Genomic DNA, 20,293 nt, shown 5'->3' with positions numbered 1-20,293 from the left:
CTGTGTCACTGCAGAGCATATGCTGTGGCTCTGCTCACACTGGGGACGTGTTTCTCTGTGCTGTCTCCACCACAGTGGGAAAAGGAGAGGCAGCGACAAAGGCACATGGCCGAGCCCAGCGTTCCAGTCTGCAGCCCTGACGGGGAGCAGCCCCCACGCACCTCCATCTAGCGTCTCTCTGCCCTGGCTGCTGCATAGGGGCCCCCAGAGGCCATCCACACCCTCCCCTGTGCCTCAAGCCCCCTCACCCCAGCAGGGTCGGGGGCCAGGCCTCAGACAGGCAGCCCCCTCCCCTCCCTGGCTAGGTGGGCATCTCCCTGGGGCTTCTCTGGGAAGGTCTCAGGACAAAAGAAAAGAACCAGAATTCACTGGCAGTCTCTGTCTTCCCACCCAAGGGCCCCTTGCCCTGTCCCTCAGTTCTTCAAGTGGCAGTGTGGAGGGCCACACCAGCAAACACAGCCTAGGGGAGGGGTGGGGCCAGGTGACAGGGAATCTGGGCAAGAGACAGAGGCAAGAGATTTGTGACACAGAAAGAGCCAGGAGCCGAGGAGAAAGCAGTTCTTAGTCATTCTCAGCATACATTTATTGAGTGCTTACTGTGTGCCAGGAAGTAAGCCAGGTGCTAGAAATGGCAAAGGGGCAGGGAAGAGTCGGGGTCAGCTGCTGAGTTGTCAAGGACACTGTATTGACCCTGGTTAATACAGGGAATGGATTAACCCTTCAGGCACCACTTGGAGGGCCTGGGCTGGGTCCTTGGGCCAGGCCTGCCTAGAAGATCTTTCCAGCAATGGAAAGGGATTCGGCAAGGCAAGACCCTCCCCCTCTGTTCCATCCAGGAAGCAAGGCACACAGACAAGCTCCTCCACACACGTGCGAACCGTGACACACTCGGAGCACACCCCAGACACACACACATACATACACACACACAGAGTTAGAGGCACAGCTAAGCAGTTTCACAAGGAGGAGGTGAAGAGATGCTGCCTATGTGACCGTGATCTGAGTCACCCCACTCAACACAAATCTGTCACCCGTCAGAAATTAGCTTGAGAAGCTTTTTGGCCAAGTCTTACCAAAATGTGAAAGCCACAAAAGACAAGCAAACAAGGGAATCATTTCTTAAGGCTTCTGCTTAGAGAGGGGTTGTGAGAAGGGTAGGGGTTGGCAGATACAGGCCTCACTTTCTCGACTTGGCCAATGGCCTGTCCTGGTCAGAGCACCCTCAGGTGGGTATCTTGTTATGGGGGCCGGGTGAACGGGGAGTGCCTCGTTCCCTGTGCTAGCTGCCTTCTTCCAGGGTCCTAAAAATAATGCTACTGTTAAGTGCCAGGTATGCTGCTGGGCAGGTGCTCACCTACAGGTCACTTAGCCACGCTATGAAGGTATTACTACCTCCATTTCACAGATGAGAAACTGAAGCTCAACTGGTGTCTAAGGCCACCAAGATCCCCAACCTTTGCTCTTCCCTCATTGCCTCCTTGGCATAGGGCGATGGAGCCTCACTCCGAGAAGGGTCGAGGCCCCGGATCTGCCCAGGAAGGTGAAAATGACTAACTGCAGAGACCAGGGGGCAGGGCGGTGGCTCCATGTTGGCAGGGAGAGGCCTGAACCTGGTAGGCCACCCACGTGAAGGATGCTGCACCTCCTTCATGACATTCGGGAAGCTCCGTCCTCACCCCAGGCCTTGGGGTGAGTCAGGGCATGGGGGGAACAGGCTCCCAGAGCCCACCCTGACCCCCTACCGCATGGGAGGGCTGCAGCCTGTGGATAACCCATTTACTTTGGGGGTCCCAGGCTCCCAACCCTCATAATCCCATGGTCTATATTCGGGGACTGTGGGATACCATCCTTGAGTTGGGCCTCCAGTAATTGTCACAGATAAGGTACCTGCTTGCCCCAAGAGCCCATGAGAGCCCATCCTTTTACCCTTCAGAGGGAGGGGAGCTGCTGCTTAGACGGCCCTGGCGGCCAGTTCTGTGGAAAAGCCTCCTCGGAGGTCCCCGCAGGAGCCCTTCACCACGGGATGGCCACAGCTTGTCCGCACTCCCACTGCTGGTCATTATCTGCTCACATTCATACAGGTTGGCACGCGAGGGCATTAGAAACCCCACGTGGCTGAATGTGTCTATGCTACTGTCTAGGACAGTCCTGCACACGTAAACCCAATACTGGATATCCCACTGTTTTCAGTGTCCTTGGGCAATGTGACGCTGTCCTCAGACTGCACAGCACAGGGCCATGACAAGGAGGATTTGCGTAGAAGTAGTTCTTTGACCAGGACGATACTGGGTTCAAGAGGGGAAGGCAGATGGAGCAAACCGGAATCCATAGGAGCCTGCGCCATGTTGTTGGCCAGCTCTCCCTGTGTGCGGGCCTGGGCAGTGGGAGCTGCAGTCAGAGGCCTAGAGGGTTGGAGGAAGCCGACCACAAAGGAATGCCTAGACCTCAGAGCCTGGTGAGGAGAGGGGCTCCGGGCAGTCTTCCTGAGGCTGGCCCAGCCCCTTCCTCACTCTGAAAGCACAGGGCCAGGCGTCACTCCCTGCTCCTTCCCACCAGGAGCCTGGAGGACAAGGGAGAAGACAGGAGGGCCGCGGCCACTGGGTGCCCACTGCTTTGATCAGCCATGGTCATCTCAGGGTACTCCTCTTGGGGGTTGGGGTCACCAGGGAATTGCTCCCCCAAGTACCCATCAGCCTCCAGGGCCAACATGATTCTACCAAGCCCACCGCTTCCTCTGAGAAAGCTCTTGGCCCCCAGAAACAGACTATGCCTGGGCTGGTTCCCCTTCCTCAGGCAGTTGCCTCCTTGCTGCAGTGGCCTGGTGGCTCCCGGGGCTGCTGCTCCGAATGCAGTGTCCCTGACTAGAGGGACTTGCCTGCTCCAATGACTTAAGACCCATATATGAGTCTTGGTTCTAACCTTGAGCAAGTTACTGTACCTGTCTGGGCATCAAGTTTTTCAGCTATAAAATAAGGATAGTATCTATTTAACTCCTAGATTGCCATCAAGATTCAGTGATCATAGGGAAACATGTAAACTGCCAACTCTGTACAAAGTCAGGGTAGAATGACTGGCCCCGGACTAGCAGGTGGGGGTGCAGGTAGTACCCAACCCCTCTGGCTAGCTACAGCCTCTGTGCCCTGCGACTATTTTCATGCCTCAAGTCCCCAACCACTGTTGGCCCTGAACTGCTTTCCACCCCAATGCCAGTTTCTCGGTGCCTGCTTCTTCCCACAAAGGGCCACACTCTGTGGGAGGGTGGGAGAATGAGGCAGCAGCTCCCATTTTGGCTGGGCCTGGGCACCGCTGGGGACAGCACAGGCCATGTCTGGCCAACCTCAATAACACATCTTCCCAGCTAGAAGGGCCCGAGCTCATTTGTTTTCCCGAGCTGCACTCCTCTTCCACAGCGGGTCTCAAGCTCGGGGAGGCACCAGAATCCCCAGTCAGAGGCACAACCTAGACCTAGAGCCCATGTTTTTAACCAGCACCCCAGGAGCCTCTGCTGCGGGTGCTCACTGGGCCACACCTGGAGTCCGATGGCTCTGGTTGTCTCCTCAGCAGGAAACCTGCCACACTCTCAGAGAGCCACAAAGTTCATGAGCCACAAGTGTGCAGAAAGTGCTGCAAGTGCTTCATTGTAACAGGCTCACTTGAACTCAGCCTTTCCTAAATTTGACTATAGAACTTTTTAAAAAACTAGAATGACCATTAATTTACCACAGAACAAGTGTTCTAAGGAGTGGTTTGGGAAATGTGGATCTATTTCTTTCTGCTCGGTTTGATTTTTGGTTAGGGGGAGTTTGATTTTACTATTTGAGTGGACTAAAGCCTAGGAGATCGGGTGTTCGAGGTGCCCTGGTGTTAATGCAGAGCTTGAATTCGGGCCCGGCCTGCCCTCCCCTGTTCTCCTTCATCCCCCACCACACCCTGACTCTACTCTGAGCCCGAGGCTCTCCTGGGCTCACCCTGTGTCCCGAACTCAGGAGAAACCTCAGGCTTGTGGAAGGGGGGCAGGAAATGTGTGTAGGGGATGGAAAGGGTTGGGATTAGCCTGTGTGGCTGAGGGAAGCAGCAGAGCGGGGGGTGGCCACACTTCTGAGATGTCTGCACAAGCCCTGTGTGTTTGGGGACGGGGAAGTAAGGTCTTTTCCTGGCCCACCGCCCCTCCCAAGACAGCAGTCCCCCCGAGAGATGGTGAGCAGCTGAGTACGGCTGGGGCCGGTCAGTGGCAGAAAATCCTGTCCTGCCTTTTCTTCTCAAGGTCAAAACAGGCACATGCAGCCATTAACTGATATGCTAGAAGGGACATCCCTGACCCAGGAGAAAAATGGATTTATTGCTTTATAAAAAGAAGTCTGACAAAACTTCAAAAGAGGAAAAAAACAACTAAAAACCTAAAAAAATCAACTCACCCCTCTGAGCACTCCCAGGAGGTGTCAGACACATTTCTGGGGGCGGTCAAGGTGGGTGGGTGAGCCAGGCAGGCCGGGCCTCTCCCGCGTAAACAGCGCCAGGGCCCTGGCAGAACCCGCCAGCAGGGGGCGCTGTGGCCCCGCGGCCGCACACCGGCTCCTGGCTGCGAGCCAGGCCGGCTCCCTCGCGCAGGGCCTGCTGCAGGCCTGGAGGGTGGGAACAGGGGCAGACCCCCGCAGAGCCCACCCGCACTCCCATCGCACACATACCATATGCACACACACGGCCCCCGCCCTCGGGCCATCACAAATCCACTTCCGGGCCCAGGCCTGGACCTCCACATCTGTGAGCCACAGCCTTACTTCCACCCCCACGGAACAGCTGTGTGTGCCGGGGCGCCCCGCTGGTGGTCCTTTAATCCCCTTCAGGTGGCAGACTGGCCTGCGGGTGGCAGTGGGAACGTGCTGCCCCCGTAGGCCCTGAGGGAGGAGGCGCGGGACCTCCGGTCAGCCTCTTCCACGCTCCTGGCTCCTGAGGCTTCCTGCGACCACCTGGCCCTCATCCCTTCCCCAGGCTGGAAGCCAGGGGGCCTTCTCCACAGCCCTCAAATGGGAGGACAGGCCATGGGGGGCTGGAATTACAAAGGAGTTAGCACCAACAACAGGAAGCGGGTCCTTCCTTCCTCAGGCAGCCTCAGACTGGCCAGAGGAGGAGGTGAGGGGCCAGGCGAGGGGGTGCAGACGGTGCAAGCCTTTGTCCTCGGGCAGGCGTGGCCAGTGGGCATGCAGCCAAGAGGCAGGTGGCGGCAGGGGATGGCAGACCCCTCTGCTTTGGCAAGAGGCAGAATCCAGACACTCAAGGGAGAGAGCCTCCTCCTGCAGGCACCGTGGAGCCCCGGGGCCCCAGGGTCCTTCGGGGGCAGCCAGCAGAGCAGCCCCTGCTTTTAGCAGTAGAGACCAGCCCATCCTGGGCCCTCTCCTGTCCTTACACCACAGAGCTCCGAGGCAGACCAGGGCCCTGGGAGGGAGCGTGGACTCCAACACGGTGGAGGAGAGGGTCCTGGGGGTGCGTGGGGTCCTCTGGGGTGGGGAGGAGGACACGGGTCAGTCACTGAAGCACAGGCAGGAGGCCCCAGTTCGGAGGTGGTAGGCGCTACACGAAAGCCTCCCGGTTGGATGAACCGTTGATCTTGAGGAAAAGCTTGTCGTCCTCCCGCTTCTGCTGCAGCTGCCTCTCCAGCTGGCGCCGGTAGCAAATCAGGTAGAGGGGCAGGCAGAACCCCAGCATGCTCAGGGCGAGCAGCCCCACGTTCACCTGCGGGCAGGGAGCGGCCAGGCCGTCACGGCGGGCAGGGCGAGGCTCCAGACCCTCACACTCGGGTCGGGAAAGGGGAGAAGGGTACAGGAGAGGAGAGGGGAAAACAAAACGCAAAGGTCCAAAAGGTCCAGGGCCCGTCCTTCCACATTCCAGCATCCGAATTCCCGGTTCTCCACGGCAGCCCTCAGGGCCTGGGCCCCATCTCAGACCTACTGATCTGAATCTCCAGGGGTGGGGCCGGGACAGGAACGCTGTTCTGTTTACCCCAGAATCAGGTCCAGAGGGGATTTCTCTCCTCCTGTCTGGCCACCGTTCACAAGGGGACCCTGAATCGATCCTAACCCAAGCTCCCAAACTGCCTGTCCTCAGGGCTCTGAAGCCCCCTAAGTTATGCCTCCCAGCTCCCAGTCAGCAGGTGCCCGGGGCCCCCTGCCCCCGACCTTTCTTACCCACAGAGGGTCTCCTTGGAGGGGACCCATCATGGCCAGAAACAGCGGCTGCTGCAGGAGAGCAAAGAGCGCGCTGACCAGAGACTGCAGTCCTGTGAGGCTGCCGAACTGCGTGGAGGGGTACCTGTCGGGGCAACCAACACTTGTCACAGCCAGTGCCATCCTCTCCGGCTCAGACTGGCCCCAGGTGTCTGGTGACCCCAGGATGCACCTTTGGCGCCAGAGAAGGGTGGGGTGCCGGCCCCTGAATTACTTTCTGCTGAGCAGTTCTGCAAAGTGTTTCTCTTTCCGACCAGCCTGAGGCCCCAGAGTCTGGGGAGGGCCACACCACCTAGATGTGCCCCAGGCCTACGGGTGTCTGGCCAAGCTGAGTGGAAAGTGTGGTGCTGGCAGGAGTCTGCAGCTTGGGCAACAGGCCCAGGGAGCAGGTTGGAGGCTGGGCCTGGCGCTGCTGTACCCTCATCCAGAGGAGCATTGTGTAATCACGGAAAGTCAGCATCACAGCTCTTGCCTGACTCCCTCAGGCCCTGCCAGGGCAACCACAACTTCCTCCAGGCCTGGCACAGGCGAGGCGGAGGACAAGCAGACCTGGAATGACCCCATGGGATGCTGTAGGATGGGGAGAGAGTTCTGGGTTAAATCTTAACACACATCAGGCTTTGCTGCCCCAGAAGCAGGAAGGGGCTCCCAGCAAGGAATGAACGGTTTCACAGTCAGAGACAGTAGATGATGGCATTCTGGGCCACACCTCAGGCCAGAGAAGGAGGAACACTGTGGTTTCTCATGGAGGTGTGGTCTTTTAGGAAGAGATGCACATTTCATTTTAGCCAGGGCCCAAGAAGGCTATGCAGAACTGAGCCCCTTGAGGCTCTAGGTGAGGCCTATCTGGTACAATTGGGCTCAGTATTTATGCGCTGCCCCTGGTGAGGGCCATGTGAACTTCATCATTTAGCTTCAGGCAGCTGGAACCCGCCCCTGCCCTTCCCAGTGAGCAGCCAGGGCCAGCCCCAGGACTCAGCTGAGTGGCAGCCCCTGAGGCCACAATGAGCTGCCCAGGGCACTGACCCTGGCTGAGGGAACTGACTTCGTGTTAAATGCCAAGGCTCGTGGGCACCCAACTGTCTGCCCACTGACCCGCCTCCCACCAGGTATGGCCTTCCCCTGACACACCCAACAGGAACCCTGGTACCTGTCCTCTGATGCAAGCAGATGAACTCTGCTAGGACAGGTGTCCCAGCCTCAGGGTCTCAGTCCCACGAGCAACCTCCCTCAGGCCATTCCCACACCCTTGGCCACCGAACCACCTGCAGCTTCCAGGACTTACACGGCGGCATACAGGCCCCCGACGGCAGAGTGGATGAATCCTCGGACAATTGTGTGCAGGACGAAGGAGATGATCTGAGGGAGGGAGAGCAAAGCGTGAGCAGAAGTCCCTGAGGGGCCCTCACTTTGTCCCCCACCCTCCTGCAGTAACAGCCTGGAGTCAGCTCAGACCAGCTCTCCAGAGCCAACTGTTGAATTTTCAGAAATTTTGCAAGCCAGTTGTTAAACATAGTCATTATTGAAAATTAAATTATATAAACCTACAATGAAATAAATAAATCATATTACAATAAAGGTGATGAATACTCAAAACTCATCAGTTCCTAGTTATTTCACTATGTTTCACTACTCTCCGTGCTCCTCAGGGTTTTCACCCCTATTGTATGTGTGTGGTAGAAACACCCCGTGAGGGTGTGTTGCTGTGAATCTTTCCAACCGCACAGCGAGTGACATCATACTGGCAGCTTGAAATCAGCCACGATAACATGACAGCATTTACACCACGCAGATCTGTAAACGCTGCAAATCAGGGCTCTGTTGTTAAATATGTATCCACACAGCACTCCTGAGTAGGGGGTCACTAACCTGACCTTGATCTCCTGCCTTTGCCCACCTGAGGACTGTGCAGAGGGCTCCCTGCCCGGTCACTCCCTAGCAAAGTTCTATTGCTGTCTGTGGGAGGCCCCTTCCCAGGCAGGCCACTGCCAGCAGGCCCAGCAAGCTCTGAGAAGCGCTTGTTAATGATTCCTGAGAGGCACAAGAGCTGTTCAAGTAGCCACCAGGACCCGGTTTGCCCTTTTTGTCTTTTGTACGCAGCCCTGCCATCTTGCTCAGCAGCCAGGACCTGCTCCCAAGAATGTGGATGGTGGAGGGGGCGGGGGCTGCGCCCGAAAGCGCACGCACACCTGTGAAGGAGCTCCCTCTCCACTTCAAATGCCTTGTTGCCTTTTCACAACTTTTCTTTCAGTGAGAACTAAATAAAACAAAAAGCAGATGACTGTCCCCACTGAGCATTGCCCCTCACTTGGAAAAGGTGGTCAGGGCAAGGGTCTGTCTTGCAGAAAGAACAACCCAGGAGATCAGGGAGGGCACGAAGGATGCGACAACATTCCTCCCTGGAACTGGCACGAGGTTTCAGTAGCTTACCTGGTGCATGCTCAGTGTGAGCACATACACAAGAGTACTGACGGTTAAGTTAATGTATCTTAACACCTGGCCACTTGTAAATAGGGAGGACTCCTGCTTTCCTCCTGGACCTGGCCCGAGATACCATCTGGACTTGGGCTACACCCATCTGGAAGCAAAGCCGTCACTCATGTCCCTCCAAAGTCTGTAGACTTGGGGATTGGGCCCTAGTCTACTGCTAGACCACTTTGATAGATCTGTGGGTAGAGCCAGGCAAGTCTACCCAGGCAAAGTCTACCTGGCTCATAATCTCTGGCAAAAGTCAATTTTCAAAAGCCTTAGAAAGTTTTTGTAAAGGAATTAAGCTTTTGAACCCAGAGGGCAAGCCATGACCATGGTCTTTCTCCATGCTCCCCAGTGGACAGACCCTGTGGGCACTCTTGTACCAGAGTGTTCCCTCCAATACCACAGATCGGCCAGACCTCTTTGGACATCAAATTCTAGCTGTTTGAGCAAATGCAAAACTAACCACACAGCTACCCTAAATGGATTAAACCCCTGCAGGGTTCCTGGAAATGGCATGATGATGGTTTTCATAGTAAGCAAGATGCCCAAAAGATCGAGAATCATATGACTTCATAGAGGAGAGATCCTCTGTGAGGCACGATCCAAGTTTCCTTACAGCTCACCCTCAGCCTCAAGCATGAGCCCGGCAGGCAACAGGCCCTCAGTAAATAATGGTGGGTAGTGGGCTGGCAGGTTGAATGGAATGAATGAAAGTCACCATTTGTTTTGGTGATGGCTTCCATGACACATCACGCACCTTTTAGTCTCTAAACATCCCTTCTCCTTGTCCCGTACCCTACCTGGCCTCTCTCTCTCCCCACACCCACCTGCACAGGCAAGTTGGGGATGAGGCAGGTCACCCCAAAGCCCACCAGCAGCAGGTTTGTGAAGGCAAAGGCCCGCATGGCGTTGGTGATCTTCTGGATCTGCCGGTCCCGCTTCTTCTTCTTCTCGCCTCTGTGGAGACACAGAGCACACAGGAGCTGGGGAGCTCCCCAGAGCCAGCTGGGTCCCCCCAAGAAGTCAGGCCTCAGGAGTCACAGTACGTGAACCAACACAAGACTCAGAGGCCACCAGGCATGTTTTAGGGACTGTGTCAGGGCCAGACTGACACTAGGGATGCTCCCCTGTCCTCCTCCTCCTCAGTGGAGCACTGAGTGAACCTCCGTGGGTCTCAAATACAAGAAAGTGGCCACTGGCCCAGGGAAGGCTGAGCTCAAGCCATGGGGAGAGGAGAAGAGTGTGCCCAAGCTAGGATGTGGCAGCGCCCCACTTCACCATTGGCTTCAAGTCCATCCAAATCTTGCAGGAAGCTGATAAGAAGCCAGGTAATAAGCCAAACAGGAGTGAGTGGCTTTTCCCCCGGGGAGCAGGAAAGGGTGAAGGAGAAATAAACATGCAGCAGATGGAACCGGAATGGGCACAAATAACCTCTTGGCTGCAGGACCTGACCTAGATAACAGAGCATTCTCTGTAATTATTTCTTTGTGAATTAACTATTACCAACCCCAGTCTCACCACCCACACAGACACCCCACGGACCGTCACACAACATCCAAGAACGAATCGAAAGTGCTGGGAGATGTGCAGGGAGCCCCAGGCCCACCACTTCCTAACGATGTGACCTCAGGCAAATGACTCTAACTCCTAGTTTCAGTTCCCTCATCTGCAAAATAGTACCCACTTCACCGCGGTGTCGTGAGGCTTCCCTGAAATACTGTGCATTGGGTGCTTGGCACAGGGCCCAGGACAACAAATAGTAGCTTATTATATCAAGGTGGAGTCAGAGAAGACAGCCTTTAACTCATCCTCTGATCTTAGAGCCCAACCCTTGTATCAAGTAGGGCCCCAGAACCTTGTTTCATCCTCACAATCATGAGCGACTCCCATAACGCATACGGGTACAGAGACTTACTGCTCACACCGCATGGGACCGGGCCTGTGGGCAAGCGGCTGGCTCTAAGGCGGTCTACGTGCTGCCCCTGCCAAGGGTCGGAGGGAGGGCAGTCCTAGGGGCAGAATGGTTTGCCAGCTGGTGGTCTGCACAAACTTGCCTCTGGTTTTTCTCCTCCTTTTGTCCAGCTCGGTGCTTCCTAAACCTTAGTGCACCAAAGAATTCCCATAAAGAGGTGAGAGACCTAAACGTGTGCTGAGCCCCACGAGTGTCTACGGACTCACGGACTCATGAGAGGAACTTTTGAGCACACTCCTTTCTCGCTTCTCCTGCTGAGTAAAACACCTAACCCGCCCGCCCTGCGCCTGCCTGACACGCAACCCTGTGGTCTTTCTGCGGGGGCTGGGGGCTGGGAGCCAGGGCGACGGCCCTGCCTACGCACTGGTTGGCGTCCTTCTCCTCGGGCTCCTCAGAGGCGTCCTCGCACTCCTTCAGCCTCCAGTCCATGATGTAGCCGATGACGGGGGCCGTCAGGAGGCAGAGCAGCTGGAGCACGCCGAAGATGGAGGTATACAGGGCGACTGGGGAGGAAGATGGCGCATCACGGGGGGGTCCTGACAGAGAGCCCTGGGGCGGGCATGGGTACCCACAGGCCCTTCTGGGGTCTCCCTTGTCACTGTGAGTCTTGAGGGGAGCCCAGAGACCCTAACCTCTGAAATCAAAGCCAGAGCAAGGGGCAGGTCATCCTATTCTCTGCTCTAAATCCCCTGCTTGTTTCCAAGAATCAGCTAATGAAACCCAGTATGTCACAATGACCTCCTCCAGAAGCTCCGGGAAGCCGCTGATTTGGAAACCACACAATTACTGATGCCCGTGACTGAGGTTTTGTGTGTGACTTGCCATTAGTTTTCTGCCTCTAAGAAACATACCAGGAAGGCACTGGGCTTCCCACATCACAGGGCTTTGACATCATGTGAGATTTTTCAGAGAAACAGAAACTCAAAGTTGACTGCCCCACCTCTGACCACACAGTTCTAGCCAAGAGGGGCGTCAGGAGGGAGGGTGAGGAGATTCTGGGTTGAATGAAGATTGGCTGGGAGGGGATGTCGCCAGGTTCCCTGACAAGCCCCCTGCTTACCCGTGGCCATCACTGCATCAAGAAAGCAAAGGCGAAAGGGCAGAAAGGAGAGAGGTTAGCGCAGAAATCTCAACAGCTGTTACCGAGAGGAGGGGAGAGGAGGCTGGCCGGCCCCCCAAGACCTGACGCAGAGCGCTCAGGGGAGGCTGAGCTCGAGCCAGGCCTCTGGGAGTGGGTTCAAGAGAGGGCCCAGCCCAGGCACCTGCTGACGTTTTCCTGACTGCTGGTGCCGCAGTCACGTGCAGCTAGCACTGGTGAATCAGGCCCGTAGTGGGGGCCGTGGTGGGGAAGTGGCTTGTGTGTGGAGGCAAAATCAGAGCCCCTCCCCCAGTATTATGCAGTCCCTGGGGCACTAATGCGCTGTCAGTTACCTCCTGCTGCACTCGGGGAGAGGGGAAGGTCAAAGAATCCTCCCCAGACCCCCTGCCAAAGCATCTGACACCATGGGTCTCCCGTAGACAGCCAGAGCTGGTCTCCCTCCCAGCCCCCTGGCTCCCTGACCCTGCAACAGCCCCTCTAGGGAGAGCCAGGGCTGAAGGTTTTGGGTGCAACAGGTCACAGAAGCAGGATGGGGAAAACCAATGCCTTGCCCACCACAGACCAAACTTCCTGGCCCAACTTCCTCTATTCTTGAAACTGTCTTTTTGAATATAGGAAATAGCTGGAAAAATTCCTCCTGGGCAGCAGCAGATTTTTCAGAGAACTTGAGTAAAAGGCCATGATTCAGCAACAGGCAGATTTGCCTTCCGAGGGCCGGGGCCGGGGCCAGGCTGTCCCTACACACCTCAGGGTCTCCACCACTCTGGGCCTGAGAGTTCACAGCGGAGGGTGTGTACACACCAGACATCAGCTTTCCCCAAAGCGCGTTCACAGATTTTAATGAATGCTACACAAAACAAGGTTTCCCAAGGCAGAAATTTGGGGGTACATCGCTGGACTAAACAAAGCTAAATAGTTATTATTTTTTCCTATCGGGTTCCTTAGGGCCTTACTCTGTAGTGTTCACTCTGAGTTTTCGCAAGGGCACAGGACAATTGGTGTTTCCCCACTTTGCTTGGTCACCGGACTCCCGTTTTCACAGTAGAACCGGTTATGTTATCTGATTCCCTTTGCTATCAACATCTTTTGTTAAAACTGGATTTCTTGTCCCCTTTAAACACTGATAATTGATTCTTTACAATGCCTAAGGTATCTTCCCCTTGATAAAAACAAGTAAACCAACAACAAAAAAAGCTGCAAACCAGTGAGACTGCCAATAAAAAGGATTTTCCAAATGTGTTTGTCCCGCTCAGGGATGACTAAAGCTGACTCAGCTCGGGCCCTGGGGAAGTACCGACTTTCTTTGTGGGATCAAAAGCTCTCATCAGCTGAAGACGTTCTGTGCTGTTTTGGAAAGTGGCGTGTAGGTTATCAGTGCTGTTTACTGGAGTTAGCAAGCCTTGACTGGATCACACACCCCGAGGAAGTCTCTGCCCTGCCCTGTCTCGCAGCTCAAGATGCAGATCCCAGTGCGGGCCAGACTGCCTGCAAGTCTCCAGCCACGACAACCACCCTCCCCTCAACACCCAGGGTCCCTGCAGGCCAATCCTGCTGTTTTCTGGGGGCTCATGGCGTTGGGTTTGACCCGCTGTCATTTAGCAACACCCAGGCGGAGCACTCTGTTCTGTGCCATGTTTTCATTTACAGACATGCACGTCAACCCTCCCCCTCGGGCACTGGAAAACACAGCCCCCACACCCCAAACACATGTAGCTATTTTGGTCCTTCCCTCCCTCCTAAACCGGGAAACCCTGACAGGGACATGAAGGAACAGTTGGGACTGGCTGTGATGAAATAGCTCTGACACGCAAGCAGTGCCTGGGATGCTGCCGATTCACGGCCCTGCTGGTCTGACTCAGCCTAACACAGCCCAGCCGGTGGCCGGCAGGCTCGACTCAGGCCAGGGGTAGTGACCAGCACCCTCTGCGTCGGGGCCGCCTACCTGTCTTCTGGTTGCCGCTGACCAGGAACTTGAGCATGTTGTTCATGGCCCCCATGTAGAAGATGAGCCGCAGCTGAGTGACGCACATGGTGACCAGGCTGAGCAGCAGGATGGGGCTGAACACGCTGTGCATGAACGAGGGGGCCGCTGTAGAGAGAAGGCGAGGGGCTCAGGGCCGTGGTGCATAGCCCACCTGCCATCCAGCGTCCAGGTGTGTGGGGGTGGGGGGCTCAATTCACTGTGCAAATCACCCCAAGCTGGAGGCGAGGAGGGGGACCTCCAGGACAGGCCTGGTGAGGGTCATGGTGCTAGAACTGCTGTGGGGTCACCACCAGAGTTGGGCAGACCCCTTTACCTCCGAGCCCTAGTGTGCTCATCTGCAGAGCAGGGCGGGCGGGCTGCCTCCCCTTGGGAAGAAGTGGGAGTTGAGTGAGAGGATACCCACTAAGCCCTCCACCAGGGGTGCCCTGATCTGGATGCCCCCAACCCCGTCGTCCGGGTGTGGGTGTGGACACCCCACTGATGTCTTGGGGCCGCGCGGTGGGTACCTGTGGCATCTGGCTGGCACTTCACTTCCAGGTCGACGGTGGACAGGCACAGCTTGTGGCCCTCTTGCAGCGCTGCTTGCTCCTTGGCGCTCCTCATGGAGCTGCCCACACTGAGGCGGCGCCCCACTGTGGTCACCTGCTTGTAGAACTGCTTCCCTGTGATCTTGTGGTCAAAACCCAGCCAGCTGAACTTGATCTTCACCCTGGGGGCCCCAGGAGTGTGTCTGTTGGCACTGCCAGGGACCCTGGCTGGGGTGAGGCTGGGACAGAGAGCACTTGTACTTACGAGTAGTCCATGTCCTCCGGCCCCGGGAAGGGCTCCAGAGGCCAGTTGAAGAAGCAGTTGAGGAAAACCAGCCCGGAGCAGCCAGCCCAGATCACAAGGATGACGATGAAGGAGACACCAGAGTCATAGATGAGCTGCCAGGCACAGGAGGGTAGGGTGGGACAGGGGGCAGGGTTAGCAGACGGAAGCCAGAGTGGGCAGCAGGCAGGGGGCATCTGCAGCCCCTGCCGTCCCTGTGCCGAGCGGCATGAGGAGGCACAGCCCTGTCGGCCTGGGTGTGGGGGGCATCAGATACCCTGCACTAGTTATCTGGCCCTGGCATGTCATTAACCCCTTGTGCCTCCAATTTGGCCCAGATGTCACCATGTTGGAGAGGCCTTCCCTGACCACCCCCACCACATCACTGTCTCTCGGGCTCACAGTGAACAGCCCTGGCTGAGATGACTGTGCTTCTTGGTTCATTTGCTCATCTAGTGTTAGTTGAGCTCCCTGAAAACGAGAACCAGCTAGCCTCGTCCGCAGATGCTTCTCCAGAGCCTTGAAGCATACACATGGCAGGTGCAAAAAAAATACTCAAGGAATGAATGGACAAATGTGCCTCCCTTTGATGCTCTATGAAATGACTGCACACTGGCACGTGTCCCCACGGTGTTGGGGGGCTAGTGGGTGTGACCCTGGCAGAGTGCTCAGCACAGGGCCTGGCAGCATGTTAGCTGTTATTGTCATGAGCACTGTTTATTTCCAGCAACTACACAAGAGTCCCTAAAGTACTGGCAGACAGCTGCCCGGCTCGTCAGGGAGGACAGCAGCAGTTAGACACTGGGACGAGAAGGAGGAGGAACTTATAGGGTCCTCCTTGCTCCAGGGACACGAGAATTCCTGGAAGTCCACAGGATGGCTGGCCCCAGATTCCTACCTCCTACCCTCTTGATTCCCAGGTGACCAGCCCACATACACCTGAGGAAAGGGGCTTCCACTTAATGCTGGTGCCAGAGGAGGGAGAAGCCCCCACGGAAGCCCTGGCGGAGCCGTGGGGTTTGGGCTAGGAGCTGGGGCCAATGGACAGTGAGGTGTTTGCTTCATCCTGACCCTGTGTGACTTCCACAGGCTCCGAATCTGCCTGGGAGGGAAACAGCTGAACCAACTTGGCTAATGGGGAGCAACAGCGCCACAACAACAGGCTGGGGGTGGGGAAGGCTGGAGCTGGACTCAGGATCGGAGACAAATTCGCCGCCCTTTCCCTACCCCAGCCCAGAAATGCACAGGCAGCCTGCGCTACCGCCCTGCAGTGATGCCCTTGAATCTTCCCTCCCCCGTGGCCCAGTGGTTTTCTTTGCTCACTCCTGTGAAGCCCAGGTGCATCCTGCCAGGTGGGAGTGGTGGGGAGGGGCCGCCCCCAGCACCCAACTTCTCTCTTCAGGGAGAGGAAGGAGCCTTGGGGGAGGCCTCCGCACAGACATTGCTACAAAACAAACGTGCTGGAAACCCGCCAGCCGCACCCTCACCTTGATTCCTGGGAAGGTGACTGCTGAGGAGGCATAGGAGCCAATCATCAAGGCAATAAAGGTGGACCGAAGGTCTCCGAACATGTTGGGCAGCTGGAAGATAAGAAACAAGGAAATTTCGAGGAGAGACTCACAGAGGACAGGTGAAAAGGGGGACAGAGAATCAAGGCATTATCAGACCCCTATCTTACCCGACCCCCTTCCTGTGTGAGTCACAGGGGTTTAGTTCACGGGTAATTACTGCTAATTGAAGTTTTTCCTTTCTGGACTGAGGTTGAGGGGAAGGAAGGAAGATAATGCAGAAATTGGACTCTAGACATACAGACAAAGTTGTTTGACTTTCTGGGATAGGCCAGAGGCCTTGTTGTCTTTGCAGGGTTACAATGAGATGCCAGAGAGCAACCTTATGAGCCTCAGGCATCCCTCACAGGAAGAAAGCCTGTTAAAAATAAGAATCTATTTGGGGATAATAGCGTCATTTTATAAATAAAAATATCAGCGTCCCAGAAGGACCAGATGTCAGCAAAAGCTGCTTTCAGTTTTGAGAGGGTAGGTTTCTGGAAGGTGCCAATCAGAATTCTACAGTTCCCTCAGGGCTGAGAAGGAAGCCATCCTAGGATTCCTGCTTCTGAATTTCTAAGTGTAGGTAGGAGATTCTCCTCCCACTGGATGTTTGGCCCAGTGATCAGCTCCTGAGAAGGCCAGTAGTAAGGAAGGCTCAGGCCCTCTGCCCAGCGAGGCCACTCAGCACCTCGAATCAGCTCATGCTGGGTGTAGGGCAAGAGAGGACCCATCTAGATATGACTTCAAGCTAAATCCTCAGTGATTCCACAAAAATTCAGGCCTGGTAAACTATTACAACAGGGTTGTGGATGCAAACAGACATGGGGCAAAAATACATCCTCCCAAAGAACCAGCCATAGCTTCTCTAACTGTGAGTGACGGCAAGGCATGTTGCGACACTTTCCCGTCCACACCCACACTGTCTCTGGCATTGGGAGCTGTTCTCTGGAGAGCTATGCCAATCTACTTCATTGAATTCAGGCTGTTTATATGGACCTAGTCAATGTTCCCCTCTCCCAATTGTCTTGAATCATCTTTGCTTTATCAAACACAGGTACCTGCAAGCAAATTCACCGTTGCTGAATGGAGGCAGTTTGAACTTGGATGCATACCTGTTCCTCCTCATTTCTGCCTGTTTCACCCACAATTAAAAACGAGTAAGGGACATCATCAAAATTAAAAGGGACACCTTTTTACTTGTGCTTCAAAGGACACCATCAAGAAAGTGAAAAGTATGTACACAGTGAGAGAACTTTTACAAATCATATATCTGATAAGGAGCTTGTATTTAGAATATATAAAGAACTCCTACAACTCATTAATAAAATGATAAATAACCCATTTTGAAAATGGGCAAAGGATCTGAACGGACATTTCTGCAAAGAAGATATATAAGTGGCGAATAAACATGAAAGATGCTCAACATCATTATTCATAGGGAAATGCAAACCAAAACCACAAGGAGATATCACTTGATATCCACTAGGGTGGCTATAATAACAAAGTTAGATACTAACAAATGTTGGTGAGAATGTAGAGGAATCAGAACCCTCATACACTATTGGTGGGAATGGAAAATGGTGCAGCCACTTTGAAAAACATTCTGGCAGTTCTTCAAACGGTTAAACATAAAGTAACTGGTCGGGTGTGGTGGCTCACGCCTATAATCCTAGCACTCCGGGAGGCCGAGGTGGGAGGATCGCTTGAGGTCAGGAGTTCAAGACCAACCTCAGCAAGAGCGAGACCCCGTCTCTACTATAAATAGAAAGAAATTAGCCAGACAACTAAAAGTATAGAAAAAATTAGCCAGGTGTGGTGGTACATGCCTGTAGTCTCAGCTACTGGGAGGCTGAGGCAGGAGGATCGCTTGAGTCCAGGAATTTAAGGTTGCTGTGAGCCAGGCTGACACCACTGCACTTTAGCCTGGGCAACAGAGTGAGACTCTGTTTCAAAAAAACCAAAAAAACAAACAAAAAAACAACTTAATAAAAAACAAACATAGAATAACCATATGACCCAGAAATTCCACTCCTAGGTACAGACTCAAAAGAAATAAAAACATATGTCTACACAAAATGTATACATGAATGTTTATAGCAGCATTCTTCATAATAGCCAAGAAGTGGAGGCCGGGCGCAGTGGCTCATGCCTGTAATCCTAGCACTCTGGGAGGCCGAGGCGGGTGGATCACTCGAGGTCAGGAGTTCGAGACCAGCCTGAGCAAGAGTGAGACCCCATCTCTACCAAAAATAGAAAGAAATGATTTGGACAGCTAAAAATCTATATAGAAAAAATTAGCCAGGCATGGTGGCGCATGCCTGTAGTCCCAGCTGCTCGGGAGGCTGAGGCAGTAGGATCGCTTAAGCCCAGGAGTTTGAGGTTGCTGTGAGCTAGGCTGATGCCATGGGACTCACTCTAGCCCGGGCAACAAAGTGAGACTCTGCCTCAAGAAAAAAAAAAAAGAAGTGGAAACAAACTAAATGTCCATCAGTGGATAAACAGATAAACAAAATGTGATACATCCATATAACAGGACATTATTTGACCATAGAAAAGAATACAGTATGGATACCTGTTACAACATGGATAAACCTTGAAAATGTAGTGCTAAGTAAAGGAAGCCAGCCACAAAATACCACATATTATATGATTTATATGAAATGTCCAGAATGGGCAAACCTATGGAGACAATAGATTAGTGGTTGCCTAGGGCTGTAAGTAAATAGGGAGCAACTGCTAATGGGTGTCGGATTTCTATTGGGGGTGATATAATTGATTGTGGTGATGATTATATGACTCTGAATACACTAAACTCCAATGAGTTGTACACTTCAAGTGAACTGTATGGTATGTGAATTATATCTCAATAATGCTGTTATAAAAACATAAGTCAGGGACTTCAGGTGTTTTGGGATCCCAGGATTAAAAAGGAATATGAACAAATCTATAGTGTATGGCCAACTAGGCCACCTTCTGGAATTAGGATGCGGTGGCCAGCCAAGCTCCCCAAAGAATTCCCAGCACACAAAGAGTTCTTCTCCCAGCCCCGAGGCAGAGTGGGCCCTTTGTCCTTCCAGACTTCTCAGGGAGGGTCAGAGGGGGACCAGGGGCATACAGAAGTTCCTTCTAGCAGGAGACAAAAGAAACATGATGTGTGCCGGGGCACACCCAGGTGAATATTACAGGTGCCCAATCTTACTCTTTGAGCACCTGCTTCCCAGGTATGCTGCAGTTCAAAGGACATGCCTCAGTTCCCAAGCTCACATATTCGGGCTGTTCCATGCAGGTTACTCGAGCAAGGCAGCCTTGTAGGGAAGGCATCTCTGGGGCAATATCCACCCCAGGGGGAATCCAAAGATTAGTTCTGGTTATGTGAAAGGAGGAAACTGTTCCTGCCTAGGATGCTAAACCGCAGAGGGCAGATAAAGAAAGAAAAGAACAAAAGAAGGCTTAGAGCTCAACCAGAAGAGCAGATGGAGGGCAAGAGCCTGGCCTCCCTGGCACAACGGCAAGCGAGGCAAACACTGTTGTTGCTGCAATCACCTTTGGGCACAAACAGTGTCTCAAACTTTTCAAAAGGATTAGGGAATGTTCCAGAAAAGCAGACAGCTTGCTAGCTAGGCCTTTTCTTTCTTCCTAATCTCAAGAATGCCTTAACCCTAACCCAGGCTAGAGGCCAAAAGAACCACAGTGTCTGGGGCAAGCACATGGCCCCGCCTGACCTTCTGGAATCTTCTCCCCAGCACTAGATCCAGGACAAGAAAGAACAGAACCTGGGAGAAGAGGCTGACTGTCACCTGTCTGTGGGTGAGACCTTCCCCTTAGGCCTTCCAGCTGCCCTCCTTCCTGCCCTGCCTCTCCCTTCCTGGAACATTCTCATCATCACCAAAAAAATTCTCCCCAACATGTTATCGTGGTCAGCAGGGCCATTGCTAGGGGAGGATAGAGCCTCGGGGCAAACCACACTATACAGCTTTCCTTGTATTTCACAATTACTGGATTTTTTCCTGATTAGAAAAATAATGTATGTCCATTGTAAAACATTTGGAAAACCACTCCAATATAGCCATGTTACCATTTCCATATGTCTCCCTTTAATTTTTCTTGTAAACACCTACAACTTTTTAACATAACTAAGAACATATGGCACATATTGTTTTATAAACCTTTTCTTTTTTACTT

General features: G+C 54.0%; 1 protein-coding gene across 4 annotated transcripts in view; it reads right to left on the bottom strand.

Annotated features, from left to right (window-relative positions):
• Positions 1-558: 558 nt before the first annotated feature.
• SLC43A2 (solute carrier family 43 member 2) overlaps positions 559-20,293 on the bottom strand; it is a 40,854-nt gene continuing 21,119 nt past the window's right edge. For all 4 annotated transcript variants that reach the window (XM_045526151.1, XM_045526152.1, XM_045526154.1 and 1 more), the window contains 9 exons: positions 16,049-16,141; positions 14,544-14,677; positions 14,258-14,460; positions 13,710-13,856; positions 11,033-11,171; positions 9,524-9,653; positions 7,507-7,580; positions 6,183-6,306; positions 559-5,730 (listed from right to left, as the gene is read on the bottom strand). In XM_045526151.1, coding sequence (XP_045382107.1) covers positions 5,569-5,730; positions 6,183-6,306; positions 7,507-7,580; positions 9,524-9,653; positions 11,033-11,171; positions 13,710-13,856; positions 14,258-14,460; positions 14,544-14,677; positions 16,049-16,141 — 1,206 coding nt within the window. In that variant the 3' untranslated portion in view covers positions 559-5,568. The remainder of the gene's footprint in view (positions 5,731-6,182; positions 6,307-7,506; positions 7,581-9,523; positions 9,654-11,032; positions 11,172-13,709; positions 13,857-14,257; positions 14,461-14,543; positions 14,678-16,048; positions 16,142-20,293) is intronic.

The sequence above is a fragment of the Lemur catta genome, chromosome 15, assembly GCF_020740605.2.
Source record: "Lemur catta isolate mLemCat1 chromosome 15, mLemCat1.pri, whole genome shotgun sequence".
In the NCBI taxonomy this organism is placed as follows: Eukaryota; Metazoa; Chordata; class Mammalia; order Primates; family Lemuridae; genus Lemur; species Lemur catta.
The sequence above is the reverse complement of the archived record's forward strand: the minus strand, read 5'-3'. Positions and strand labels throughout refer to the sequence as shown.